Below are 13,706 nucleotides of genomic sequence, written 5' to 3'. Positions count from 1 at the left end.
TCTAACCCGCTAGAGCCATCCTTTCTAGCCTGGATGATACCAGCATGGGGATCATCCCTCTGGCAGGCCTGCAATTCTGTCCTTTCTTGACAGAGAAGTCACTACTACCACTAAGACCAGCAATGAAGAATTTTCAACTCTCTGAACATCTTTCAAAGCCAGATCACCTGTGTTAAAATATTATTACCAAAGAACTTGAGAGTAATATGGTACCAATTTGTATTTTACAAAACCATTTGACATGACCTGGAGAGCTGGGCCTGGCAGACAAAGTGAGTTCATCAAGAGTAGAAGTCATGACAAGGATGAAAGCACCTTGATGGACATGTTATGGTAGAGATTTTGGTGACAGTTTTATGGGTGAATACTTATCTCCAAAACTCGAGGTATATACATTAAATATGTATAGCTTTTTGTATGTCAATCATAACAAAAAGTGGTGTTTTAAAAAGTGCAAACACCTGCTCGTTAAATTTTTACAAGGCGTTATGCTGTTTTTTATATATTGTTTAAAATTTAATCTTGATGACGATTCTATGAGGTAGGCATTGTTGTTACCATCCCCATTTTGCAGATGAGAAGTCGGAGTTTCTGAGAGGTAGAGTACTAAGACCCCAAAGCACTTTGTAAGTAAGTCCTCAAGGTATGATGTGATCCCAGGAATGCCTGATTTCAAAGCATGGGCTCTTAACTGTTTTATTATAGTGTCTTCCTGCGTCTTATGACGGCATAAAGGGCTGTATCAGAACGTGGCTGAACCCCCTGGATGGGAGCTCTCAGTCTAACTTTTCTCTACATCAATACCTGAAGATGCAACAAGATAGGAGCAGCTGACAAGGCTGAATCTTTCACCGTGGGGCAGAATAGAAGCTGGAAGTTCCTCCCTCTACTCCTTCCACTTTGTGATGGATTTTGAGGACACTTCAAGCTTAGTGGGCATTTTAGAATTACCTGGGCTACAGGTGAACACATAGGTATCAGAGCCTTAATTGAACAACCGATTAAGATCTTAGTGTGGTAAAAGACACACTCAACCAACAAGTAATCTGGTACTACATACCACACTGGAATAAAAATATAGCAATAAAATATAGCCACAAAATTAGAGATACTGTGACTATCTTAAAAAATACACATTGTAAGAGAAACAATGCAACCTTGGACATGCTTTTCAAGCCAAAGCACTGTTTTAAGGGAAGCGGGGAGTTTGGATCCTCATAAGGCATCTTAAATAGTTGTGTGATCTTGGAAGTCTTAGGATTTGGTTTCATCCATAATGGGGGAAAAAAAAAAAGCATATCCAAAACCTTGCTTTAGGGTAAGTCTATTTTTGAGGTCGGCAGCAAAACAATTTTGGAGGGCCAAATTTCTGCGAAACTTTTTTGAAATTATCTGTAACCAGTGGTAGTTTATTTCAGGGATTACGACCGGTTGTTATAAATGGCACTTCATTTGGTCTTTTTTTTTTTTTTTTTTTTAAACAAACTTCACTTGGCTTACTGGTATTTAATTAAACAGACATGAAGCCCAGGTAGTGTAGGCTTCGGGAAGTTGCGGTGGCGCATTGCTCTCCACCTGGGGCCCTCTGTGGTGGCCATAACCATTTTCTGAATTCTGCACGTTCAGTGTTTCAAATCAACACTGTTAACACCTACTGGACACACACAGCCAAACCATGTAGTAGCTGTACGGGAAATGACGAGCGATGACTATTTCTGGAGCGAATCCGCACCCGTTCACCTTCGCCTGGTGAGTGCCCGTGAGCAGTCATGCACGGCCAGACGGGAGAAGGGCCTCCCCCGCGCCCATCGCCTCGGGAAGCACTGGTCTGTAAGGTGTCCGCTCTGAATCGCTAGGTTCCCAGCGTTTCTCTGAACACGAGACCGACTTCGCGTCAAGCGGCTGTCCCAAGTTTCCAGGGCTGCACCGGGCGGGGAGGTGGGTTCCGTCCGCCCCGGAAGTTCTCTTTAGGAACGGCGTCGTTGGCTTTCTTTTTCTCCCTCCCGCCGCGCCGCCCGCCGGCTGCAACCACTAGCCCGTGGCCCAGGCGGAAGGCGCCTCTCAGCGACTCCCAGGTAACGTCCGTCCCTGAGAGACCGCTGGGAATGGTAGTTTGCGTGCGGTCCCCCGATGCCCGTGCGCAAGCGCCGAGGGGGCCGGCGGAAACTACACTTCCCAGGAGTCCTCGGCTCGGGGGCGGAGCCGGACCTGGGGGGGCGGGACTCCGACCGGAGGTGGTGGTTGTGGCGGCTCTTTCGTAAATGCAGCGACGATTGTCGCTGTGGCTTGAGTGAACAAAGAGGCCAGAGGGCGGCGGACCGGTGATTTGTGGGCAGAGGAGCGGGGGCGCTAGCGGGTGTGTCGCCCTGCGCCCGAGTGCTGGCGGTGCGGGGGAGGGACCCGCAGGGACCCGCCCCGGCCTCAGTTCTGGCTCCGCGGGGCGCCGAGGAGCCGGCCGCCCGCCGGCCGCGCGGCGCTGGCTACACCGGCCTTGCGGCCGCCGCAGCTTAACGCGGTTTTGCGGGGAGCCTGCTTTTCAGGGACTCTCGCCGCCTGTGGTTTTGGCTGTACGTCAGACAGCGTTCAGAAGCGCGGGGACACGGTCGGCCCGAGAAGAGACGTTGCTTTCCGGCCTCAGGTAGGCCCATCGTCGCCCTAGCCCTTGCTGTCTCTCCAGGCTTTGCTGTGGAGTCGTGGCGTCGAAGGACGTGTGTTTTGGGAGACTGTTAAGTCACCTCCCAGACCAGCTGTTGTACGGTCTGAGGGTGACTTTGAGTTAACTGTTTGTATCCACTTTTCCCCTCAGAATGCAGACAGTTTATCCCCCCAAAACTGCTTTAGGAATGTTTACATAGCACTCTGGAGGTTTCGAGGCTGTCAGTTTGTTTCAGACAGATTTTGATCGCCAGGAAATGAGTCCACATACTAATCCTTTCTAGACATTTTGCTGTATTATATATATGTTCCCTGTAGCCAGGCCGTCCTAGCGATAATAAATAACAGATTAAAGTGAAACTGTATTTCTCTTCGTGCTGACAGTAAATATACTTTGAAGATCCTAGTCATGAAGTTGAAATGAAGGAACACAGGTGTTTAAGGCGGGAGGATGTAGACGTCAAGGGCGCCGGCACTAGGGGATTGGACTTGTCAGTCTAGTAGGGAACTTGGCTAGTTTCCCATGTTACAGAATCACCTTGTAGCTTGTCTCCTTGCCTGCTAAAGTCACTTGAATTTAACAAACATCACCTGATTTTGACGAAAACTTTTTTAAATTTTGATGAAAAGTTGTTCCTTTTTCAATAGGCTTTCATCCGAAAAATAATTAGAATTGGTCCGCTTAGAACAGATTTTTAAAAATTATTCAGGAATAACATATTAAGTCATCTTCCCTAATCTTTTTTTTAAATGTTTAAATATTTATTTTTTTAAAATATTTTTACTTATTTCTAGGAGAGAGAGAGAGACAGCGTGAGCAGGGGAGGGTCAGAGTGAGGGAGACACAGACTCTGAAACAGGCTCCAGGCTCTGAGCTGTCAGTCAGCACAGAGCCCGACGCGGGGCTCGAACCCACGAACCGCAAGATCATGACCTAAGCGAAAGTCGGTCGCTTAACCGACTAAGCCACCCAGGCGCCCCTGTTTTTTATTTATTTCTGAGAGAGAGAGGGGGGCAACGTGAGCCGGGGAAGGTCAGAGAGGGAGGGAGACACAGACTCTGAAACAGGCTCCAGGCTCTGAGCTGTCAGCACAGAGCCCGACGCGGGGCTCGAACCCACGAAATGTGAGATCATGGCCTGAGCCAAAGTCGGACGCTTAACTGACTGAGCCACCCAGGTGCCCCCAGTCACTCACTCCCCTCTTAATAGACATTTAAGTTAGTCTCAGTTTATTACAAATGTGAACTTACACCAATATAGCACACAATGCTTAGATGTGAAATTGCTAAGTCAAAGTTTCTGTGTATTTACTGTTTGGATAGATAGTGTCATATTGCTCTTCAAAAGGTTTTACCGGTTTACGTTCCCAACTGATGCTTTATGGAAGAGTTCTTCTTTTCCACTCTGGGGTTCCACACACTAAAAACTATCAATTTTTAGTTTTTGCTAACCTGGTATGTGAAAAATGGTATGTCATTACTGTTTTAATATCTTTTCCACTTGAGTATGAGTATACTTCAATATCTGTGCATCTGTATTTTTTTTTTGCTAGTATCTTTCGTTTTCAGACACTGGGTACAAAGCTAAATAAATACATGTGTGTCTCCAAATTGCCATTTTTTAATTTCCCTTCGTGTTATATTGATAAAGTTAAAATCTAGAATTGTGTCTGAAAAATAGTGTGGACTGTCATTCCACTTTGGTACTAGATTTTCTCACCTCTCACTTCAGAGACATGGCTATTGCAATTCTCTCCTCTCTCCATCCTCATGAGCCTACAGGCATGCTTTTATTTCCCTGTCTTAAAAAAATCATTCTTCCCCGTGCTTCCCTGTGCAGCTCCTGTTCCATTTATTTCCTTCCCCTTAAAACAAAACTCCTGGAAAGAGGTAGCTCTCCTCAGCTTCTCATTCTTTCATGTATTCCCTCCATTTATGCTTTGGCAGCCTCCCTCTCCCCTCAAGATGCTCTCATTGCAGTTATTATGACCTTTCCTTTGCTCAATTCCAAGACCAGTTCTCAGTTCTCACCCTTCGTCTGTTAACAGCACTTAACACATCTCTTTCTTCTTTGAAGCACTGTGTCTTCACTTGGTCTCCAGGAGACTATACTTTCTACATCTTCTCTTTTTTGTCTACCTTCAGTCACTTAGTGATCTCACCCGGTGTTACGGCCTTAAATAACATCTGTATGCTGATTTTATCAGCAGGGAACTTAGGTTTTTGATTCACTCAATTTGGATATTTTTAAGACTTAAAAACAAACAGACATGTAACTTAATCCCCAGTTGCTTTGCTGATTGAAGTCTTTTGTATTTGAAATATCCAGTAGATTTTTGTGCTGGCTCGTGGTTTGGGTTGAACAGCTTTAACTGACGCTCTTTTTTGGCATCTTCTTTCTACAGGCATTGGAAATTAATAGCAGTTCCAGCTTTTACATTATTTAAAATTATTAGTGGCATTGGACTAAAATGTTCCTGATGCCAACCTCTTCAGAGTTAAACGGTGGGCAGAGCTTCCTAACCCAGTGGCTGACCAATCCTTCTCGGGCTGGGGTCATATTAAATCGTGGATTTCCTATTTTGGAAGCAGACAAAGAGCAGCGAGCAAATGTGAACATTTCTACCAGCTTTCCTGTTAAAGCCACACATTTTTCAAATAGCTTCAGCTTTATAAGTGAAGAAGATTCACTTCATGAAGAACAGAAGTTGGAGTCTAACAGCCCTTATAAACTACAATCAAATAAATCTGAAACACATACAGTGTTTCCTTTAACTAAAGAGGGACCACAAATAGTGGCATGTCAGGGTGCTCCTGGACACTGGGAAGATCACAAAAGTGACGTCTCAGATCTTTCGAGTGAATGCAAAGAAGTGCCTTATAAAGACCCACTGTTTAAAAAGCTTGAACAGGTACAACAGGATTTGGCCTAATATTTGCATTATTGCAAATGTCTGTTGATGATGAAAGTCACCTGTTCCAGGCCTCTTGTTTCTTCCCCTTTAGTGTGAAATCCTCAAAATACCGAATTTTGCCTTTTATCTAATGTGAAACATGAACACATGTTTGATATGTAAGATATAACACCTGAGGTAACAGTGTCTTTTAAATTTGTTTCATTTGGTAAAAACTAAATTGGAAGTGGTTGATCAGATCGTAAATGTACTGATATCTACCCTATTTAAAGAATCCACAGATTCATTTGACTTTTTCTGTTTCTTTCTGTGTTTCCTTCATTAAAAATAGGATTTTAGAGTTTTGGTGGCAGAGGTAGTTACCTGGGGATCTCTCTTTAAAACTCTGTTAGAGATGGGAGCAAAGGGAGATGAGACGGGTTAAGAAACGGAAGGAGCAAAGATCCATAAAGAAATGTGTAGTTGGTTTAATCAAGTTTTATGTTTAAAAAGCTGAAAGAAGTACAACAGAAGAAGCAGGAGGAGCTGAAGCGGCAGCAGTTGGAGCAACTGCAGAGACTCCTGGAGGAACAAGAGAAGCTGCTCGCGGCGGCGTCCGGGCGGCACCCGCTCCCAGGTATTTGTGCTTGAGCCCTCAGTTCGACTGTGCACAGGGACATTTCTCACCTTCAGCTGTATGACAGCTATTTCTACCATTGTTCTGTCATATGTGGTGAACCGCCGTTTCTTTAGGGGCTTGCAGGGAACTAGGAAATGGTGGGGGCGGTATATGACGGGGACGGGGGAGCTGTGCACTTCTGGAGCATGTGTGACTTGCTTAACAGCAGTCATATGTATTTATTAAATACAAGTTTCAAGATTTTTTTTAATGTTTGTTTATTTGACAGAGAGAGAGAGAGCGAATGAGCATGAGTGGGGGAGGGGGAAGGCAGAGAGAGAGAGAGAGAGGGACAGTCCTGTGTGGGGCTCGACCTTACAAATCATGAAATGGTGACCTGAGCCAAAGTCAGGCTCTTAACCAATTGATCCACTCAGGTGCCCCTATAAAATAATACTTTTTTTTTTTTTTTTAAATAGCTTATTGTCAAGTTGTTTCCATATAACACCCAGTGCTCGTCCCCACGAGTGCCCTCCTCCATGCCCATCACCCCCCTTCCCTTCTCCCCCCATTCCCATCAGCCCTCAGTTTGTTCTCAGCATTCAAGAGTCTCTCATGGTTTGCCTCCCCCCCCTCCCCTGCATTTTCCCCCTTCTCCCCAGGGCCCTCCGTTAACTTCCTCCTAATCCTCCTATATGTGCAACATATGGTAGCTGTCCTCCTCTGCCTGACTTATTTCGCTCAGCATAACACCCTTAAGGTCCATCCATGTTGCTCCACATGGCCAGATTTCATTGTTTCTCATTGCCATGTAGTATTCCTAGTATTCCATGGTATAGATAAACCACATCTTCTTGATCCATTCGTCCGTTGATAGACACTTAGGCTCTTTCCATGTTTTGGCTGTTGTTGAGAGTGCTGCTATGAACATTGGGGTACATGTGCCCCTATGCATCAGCACTCCTGTGTCCCTTGGGTAAATTCCTAGCCGTGCTATTGCTGGGTCCTAGGGGAGTTCTATTGTTCATTTTTTGAAGAACTTCCACACTGTTTTCCAGGGGGGCTGCACCAGTTTACATTTCCACCAACAGTGTAGGAGGGTGCCCGTGTCTCCACATCCTCGCCAGCATCTAGAGTCCTTGGATTTGTTCATTTTAGCCTCTCTGACTGGCGTGAGGTGGTATCTCAGTGTGGTTTTGATTTGTATTTCCCAGATGAGGAGGGATGCTGAGCATCGTTTCATGTGTCTGTTGGCCATCTGGATGTCCTCTTTGGAGAAGTGTCTGTTCATGTCTTCTGCCCATTTCTTCACTGGATTGTTTGTTGTTCAGGTGTGGAGTTTGGGGAGTTCCTTATAGATTTTGGATTCTAGCCCTTCATCTGATATGTTGTTTGCAACTATCTTTACCCATTCCGTTGGTTGCCTATTAGTTTTATGGATTGTTTCCTTTGCCGTGCAGAAGCTTTTAATCTTGATGAGGTCCCAATAGGTCATTTTTGCTCTTGATTCCTTTGCTTTTGGGGATGTGTCAAGTAAGAAATTGCTGCGGTGGAGGTCAAGGAGGTTGTTTCCTGCTTTCTCCTCTAGGGTTTTGATAGTTTCCTGTCTCACGTTCAGGTCCTTTATCCATTTTGAGTTTATTTTTGTATATGGTGTGGGAAAATGATCTAGTTTCCATTCTTCTGCATGTTGCTGTCCAGTCCAGCACCATCTGTTAAAGACGCTGTCTTTTTTCCATTGGATAGTCTTTCCTGCTTTGTCAAAGATTAGTTGGCTCTATACTTTTGGGTCCATTTCTGAGTTCTCTATTCTATTCCATTGGTCTGTGTGTCTGTTTTTGTGCCAGTACCATACTCGATGAGGACAGCTTTGTAGTAGAGGCTAAAGTCTGGGATGGTGATGCTTCCCGTTTTGGTTTTCTTCTTCAATATTACTTTGGCTATTCGGGGTCTTTTGTGGTTCCATACAAATTTTAGGATAGTTTGTTCTAGTTTTGAGAAGTATGCTGCTGCATTTTGATTGGGATTGCCTTGAATGGGTAGATGGCTTTGGGTAGTAATGACATTTTGACTATATTTATTCTTCCGATCCATGAGCATGGAATGTTTTTCCATTTTTTTGTGTCTTCTTCAATTTCCTTCATAAGTTTTCTATAGTTTTCATCATACAGATCTCCTATATCTTTGGTTAGGTTTATTCCTAGCTATTTTATGGTTTTTTGTGCAATTGTGAATGGGATCAGATTCTTTTTTTTTTTTTTTAATTTTTTTTAATGTTTTTATTTATTTTTAGGAGAGAGAGAGAGAGACAGCGTGAGCAGGGGAGAGGGAGACACAGAATTGGAAACAGGCTCCCAGGCTCTGAGCTGTCAGCACAGAGCCCAACGCGGGGCTCGAACCCACGATCCACGAGATCATGACCTAAGCAAAAGTCGGACGCTTAACCGACTAAGCCACCCAGGCGCCCCGAATGGGATCAGTTTCTTGATTTCTCTTTCTGTTGCTTCATTATTGGTGTATAAAAATGAAACCGATTTCTGTACGTTGATTTTATACCCTGCAACTTGGTTGAATTCTTGGATAAGTTCTAGTAGGCTTCTGGTTGAGTCTGTCGGGTTTTCTATGTAGAGTATCATGTCGTCTGCAAAAAGTGAAAGTTTGACTTCTTTCTTGCCAATTCTGATGCCTTTTGTTTCCTTTTGTTGTCTGATGGCTGATGCTAGGACTTCCAGCACTATGTTAAACATCACCAGTGAGAGTGGACATCCCTGTCGTGTTCCTGATCTCAGGGGAAAGCTCTCAGTTTTTCCTCGTTGAGGATGATGTTAGCTGAGGGCTTCTCATTGATGGCTTTTATGATGTTTAAATAAGTTCCTTCTATCCCGACTTACCCAAGGGTCTTTATTAAGAAGGGATGCTGTATTTTGTCAAATATTTTTTTGCATCTATTGACAGGATCGTATGGTTTTTATCTTTTCTTTTGTTGATGTGATATATCACATTGATTGACTTGCGAATATTGAACCAGCTCTGTAACCCAGGAATGAATCCCACTTGATCTTGGTGGATAATTCTTTTTATGTGCTGTTGAATTCGATTTGCAAGTGTCTTGTTGAGGACTTTTGCATCTGTATTCATCAAGGATATTGGCCTGTAATTCTCTTTTTTTGCTGGGTCTCTGTCTGGCTTGGGAATCAAAGTGATGCTGGTTTCATAAAATGAGTCCAGAAGTTTTCCTTCGATTTCTGTTTTTTGGAATAGTTTGAGAAGAATGGGTATTAATTCTGTTTTAAACGTCTGGTAGAATTCTCCAGGGAATCCATCAGGTCCAGGGCTCTTAATTTGTTGGGATACTTTTGATAACTGATTCGATTTCCTCACTTGTTATGGGTCTGTTCAGGTTTTCTATCTCTTCCCGTGTGAATTTTGGTAGTGAGTGTGTGTTTTGGAATTTGTCCATTTCTTCTAAGTTGTCCAGTTTGTTGGCATATAGTTTTTCATAGTGTTCCCTGATAATTGCTTGTATATCTGAGGGGTTGGTTGTAATCAGTCCATTTTCATTTATGATTTTGTCTATTTGAGTGCTCTCTCTTTTCTTTTTGAGAAGCCTGGCTAGAGGTTTGTCAGTTTTGTTTATTTTTTCTAAAAACCAATTCTTGGTTTCATTGATCTGTTCAACTATTTCTTTGGTTTCTATGTTGTTTATTTCTGCCCTGATTTTTGTCATTTCTCTTCTTCTACTGGATTGAGGTGCTCTTGTTGCTCTCCCTCTAGTTGCTTTAGGTGCGCTGTTAGATTTTGTATTTTCATTTTTTTTAATTTCTTGTAATAGGCCTGGAGTGCAATTTACTTTCCTCTTTGTATTTTTTTTGTTGCATCCCATAGAGTTTGGATTGTTGTATTTTCATTTTCATTTGTTTCCATATATTTTTAAATTTCTTCTCTAATTGCCTGATTGGCCCATTCATTTTTTAGTAGGGTGTTTTTTAACCTCCATGTTTTTTGTGGTTTTCCAGACTTTTTCCTGTGATTGATTTCGAGTTTCATAGCATTGTGATCTGAAAGTGTGCATGGTATGATCTCAGTTCTTTTATTATTTATTGAGGGCTGCTTTCTGACCCAGTATGTGATCTATCTTGGAGAAATGTGCGATGCATGGGGCGCCTGGGTGGCTTAGTCGTTTAAGCGTCTGACTTTCGCTTAGGTCATGATCTCGCGGTTTGTGGGTTCGAGCCCCGCGACGGGCTCGATGCTGACTGCCAGCTCAGAGCTTGGAGCCTGATTCAGTCTGTGACTCCCTCTCTCTCTGACCCTCCCCTGCTCACACTGTCTCTCTCTCTCTCTCTCTCCTAGAAATAAATAAAACAGTAAAAAAAAAAAAAGAAATGTGCGATGCACACTTGACAAGAAAGTGAATTCCATGGCCTCAGGATGTATAGTTCTAAATATATCTGTCAAATCCATCTGGTCCAATATATCATTTAAGTCCATTGTGTCTTTATTGATTTTCTGTCCGGTTGATCTGTCCATTGCTGTATGTGGAGTTTAAAGTCCCCAGCTATTAGCACGTTCTTATTGATAAGAGTGTTTCTGTTTGTGATTGTTTTATCTATTTAGGTGCTCTCATATTTGGTGTGTAGACATTTATAATTGTTAGCTCTTCCTGATTGATAGACCCTGTAATTATTATATAATGCCCTTCTTCATTACTGTCTTTAGTTTAAAGTCCAGTTTGTCTGATATAAGTATAGCTATTCCAGCTTTCTTTTGACTTCCAGTAGCATGATACACATTTCTCCATCCCCTTCCTTTCAATCTGAAGGTGTCCTCCAGTCTAAAATGAGTTTCTTATAGACAGAAAATAGATGGATTTTGTTTTTTGATCCATTCTGCTACCCTTTGTCTTTTGATTGGGGCATTTAGTCCATTTACATTCAGTGTTATTATTGAAATATATGGGTTTAGGAGTCATTGTGTCGTTTGTGGGATTCATGCTTGTGCTGGTGTCTCTAGCATCTTGTGTTCCTTGCAAAATCCCTCAGAGTGTCCCTCTCAGGATATCTTGTAGGGCTGGTTTAGTGGTGACAAATTCTTTCAATTTTCGTTTATTTGGAAAGACCTTTATCTCTCCTTCTGTTCTGAGTGACAGGCTTGCTGGATAGAGGACTCCTGGCTGCATATTTTTTCCGTTCATCATATTGAAGATCTCCTGCCATTCCTTTCTGGCCTGCCAAGTTTCAGTAGATAGGTCTGTCATCACTCTGATAGGTTTCCCTTTGTATGTTAGGGCCCTTTTCTCCCTAGCTGCTTTCAAAATTCTCTCTTTGTCCTTATATTTTGCCAGTTTCACTATGATATGCCATGCAGAAGATCGATTCAAGTTACATCTGAGGGGAGTTCTCTGTGCCTCTTGAATTTCAACATCTACTTCCCTCCCCAGGTTGGGGAAGTTCTCTGCTATCCTTCAGTGCCTTTCTCTCTCTCTTCCTCTGCTGGGATTCCTATGATACGGATATTGTTGCGTTTGATTGTATCGCTGAGCTCTCGAACTCTCCTTTCATGTTCCTGGATCAGTTTATCTCTTTTTTTCTCAGTTTCTTCTTTTTCTATAATTGTGTCTTCTAAATCACTTATTCTCCTTTCTGCCTCTTTAGTCCGTGCATTGGATGCCTCCAGTTTATTATGTGTCTCATTTATCTCATTTTTTAATTCATCATAACTATTTTTAAGCTCCATAGTGTTTTGTAGCCATAGTTTCTCTGATGTCCTCCATGCTTTTTTCAAGCCCAGCGATTAATTTTATGGTTATTGTTCTAAATTCTTGTTCAGTTATGTTGCTTATATCTGTTTTGAGCAGCTCTTTAGCCGTCAATTCTTCCTGGAATTTCTTTGAAGGAGAGCTCTTTCGTTTTGTCATTTTGGTTGGCTTTCTATCTCTTGTTAGTTTTAAAGGCTTGTTATGTCTCTGCACCTGTGAGTGCTGCTATACCAAAGAAGGCTCTTTGACTACTGGGCCTGTCTGTTCAGAAAGTGTTCTTTGAATGGTGTCTCTTGGTCTCTCTTGTTGAGACCTTAGTTATTTTATTTCCCTACTCGTCGTGGTATTTGGGACTCTCCACCATGTGTACTTCGGCTTGTTTCTTGAGGTTGCTCTGGAAAAGAAAACAGACAAACACACAGGGAACAAAGGCACACAAACGCACACACAAATCCAACAAACACCCAACCTGAAAGGGAAAACGAAGAGAAAAGAGGAAGGAGGGAAGGCGAATAATAAGAGATAAAAATACATAGAAAAGAGGAGAAGTAAAGGAAAAAATTTTTGAAGAAACCCAGTAGACAAAGAACAGTTTAAAGCATATAACCAGATTTCTCAGCTACAAATAAATAGCCGGGTGCATGCAGTGCTGGTGGAAGAGCATAGAGAAAGAGACATGACAGGGTGGGGATGAAGCGAAATTGGAAATGAAATGAGCAGGCGGAAAAGAATAAGAAGCTTTTTTCAGAGAGCGAAAGAGTGGAATATGGTTGGAGAAGAGGCGAAAGAAATGACGATGATGCTATCCAGAGAAACTGTATAGTTTGATTACTCCAGAGAGAAAGAGATGAAAAGGTAGTGGCTGAGGTGTTGAATTTCATCTAGAGAATGGATTAAATGTGACTGTTTAAGCAAGCCAGTGACCAGAATTAATCAGGGCAGTGCATCCATGTTGGTCTTGCCCCGGCTCCGGAAAAAAAAAAAAAGCGGGCAGCTGTCTCGTGGGGATGGGTGTGGTTTGGTCCAGCGCGCCCCTGCGGGTCCTGCCTTGGCGGTTGTGGGGAGAAGAGTGGCAGCACTCCAGTTCTTGAACCAAGCGCTGCAACTCCCTTTTTTGGGTGTGTAAGCACCCTGTGCTGGAGGCGTAGGCAAGGTGGGCTGTGCTCTATATCCCGGGCCAGGCCTCGTTTCCAGATTTCAGTCCGCTCGTCCCACTGAAATTGCCGGAAATATAAACTCGCAGGCGAGCCCCTCAGGGCAGTTTCAAGCCTCTCGCCTTCCGCCTGGGATCAAGCCAGAAGCTGCTGCTCCCGTCTCCTCCAGGTCGGGCTGGCGAGTGAGGAGCAGTTTCACCCAGGGCCGCCTGGGACGAGTGCGTCCTGCCTAGATTGAGCTGGAGAGCAGGAGACCGGGTCCCTCTGTGTCCCGAGTGGAGGTTTTCTCTTCTCCAGCGACAGGGACAGTGTCTTGAGCAGTTTCGGCCACTCCTTTCCCCCCCTAGAGTCCCCGCAGAGGGGGTTTCCCCCACCCCCGTCCCTCTGTGTGTCTGGTCCTGGCCTGATTTTGTCTTCCCCAGTTCACACTCAACGCTGGAAGGTTTTCTCAGCAGACTCTGTCTCCTTTTCCTCCTGGACTCCTGGATTCTGTAAGGGTTCCTATGGCTTCAGGCCTTCTCCGTGTGAGGTATGGGGGCGAGTGAAATGTACAGAGTTCCCTACTTCACCATCTTGCCCTCCTCACCCTAAAATAATATTTTAAAAAGACCTAGCCGAATAAAAGA

General features: G+C 43.6%; 1 protein-coding gene across 1 annotated transcript in view; it reads left to right on the top strand.

The window, feature by feature from the left end:
• The first annotated feature begins 1,341 nt into the window (after positions 1-1,341).
• Positions 1,342-13,706, top strand: part of CENPJ (centromere protein J) — a 68,475-nt gene continuing 56,110 nt past the window's right edge. The window contains 3 exon segments of the mRNA XM_039256941.1: positions 1,342-1,749; positions 5,061-5,567; positions 6,063-6,186. Of these exon segments, the coding sequence (XP_039112872.1) occupies positions 5,127-5,567; positions 6,063-6,186 (565 nt within the window). The 5' untranslated portion in view covers positions 1,342-1,749; positions 5,061-5,126.

This window comes from Hyaena hyaena, unplaced genomic scaffold, assembly GCF_003009895.1.
Source record: "Hyaena hyaena isolate Hyena2069 unplaced genomic scaffold, ASM300989v1 scaffold_602, whole genome shotgun sequence".
NCBI classification, from domain to species: Eukaryota; Metazoa; Chordata; class Mammalia; order Carnivora; family Hyaenidae; genus Hyaena; species Hyaena hyaena.
This window is presented reverse-complemented; position numbering and strand designations above follow the sequence as displayed.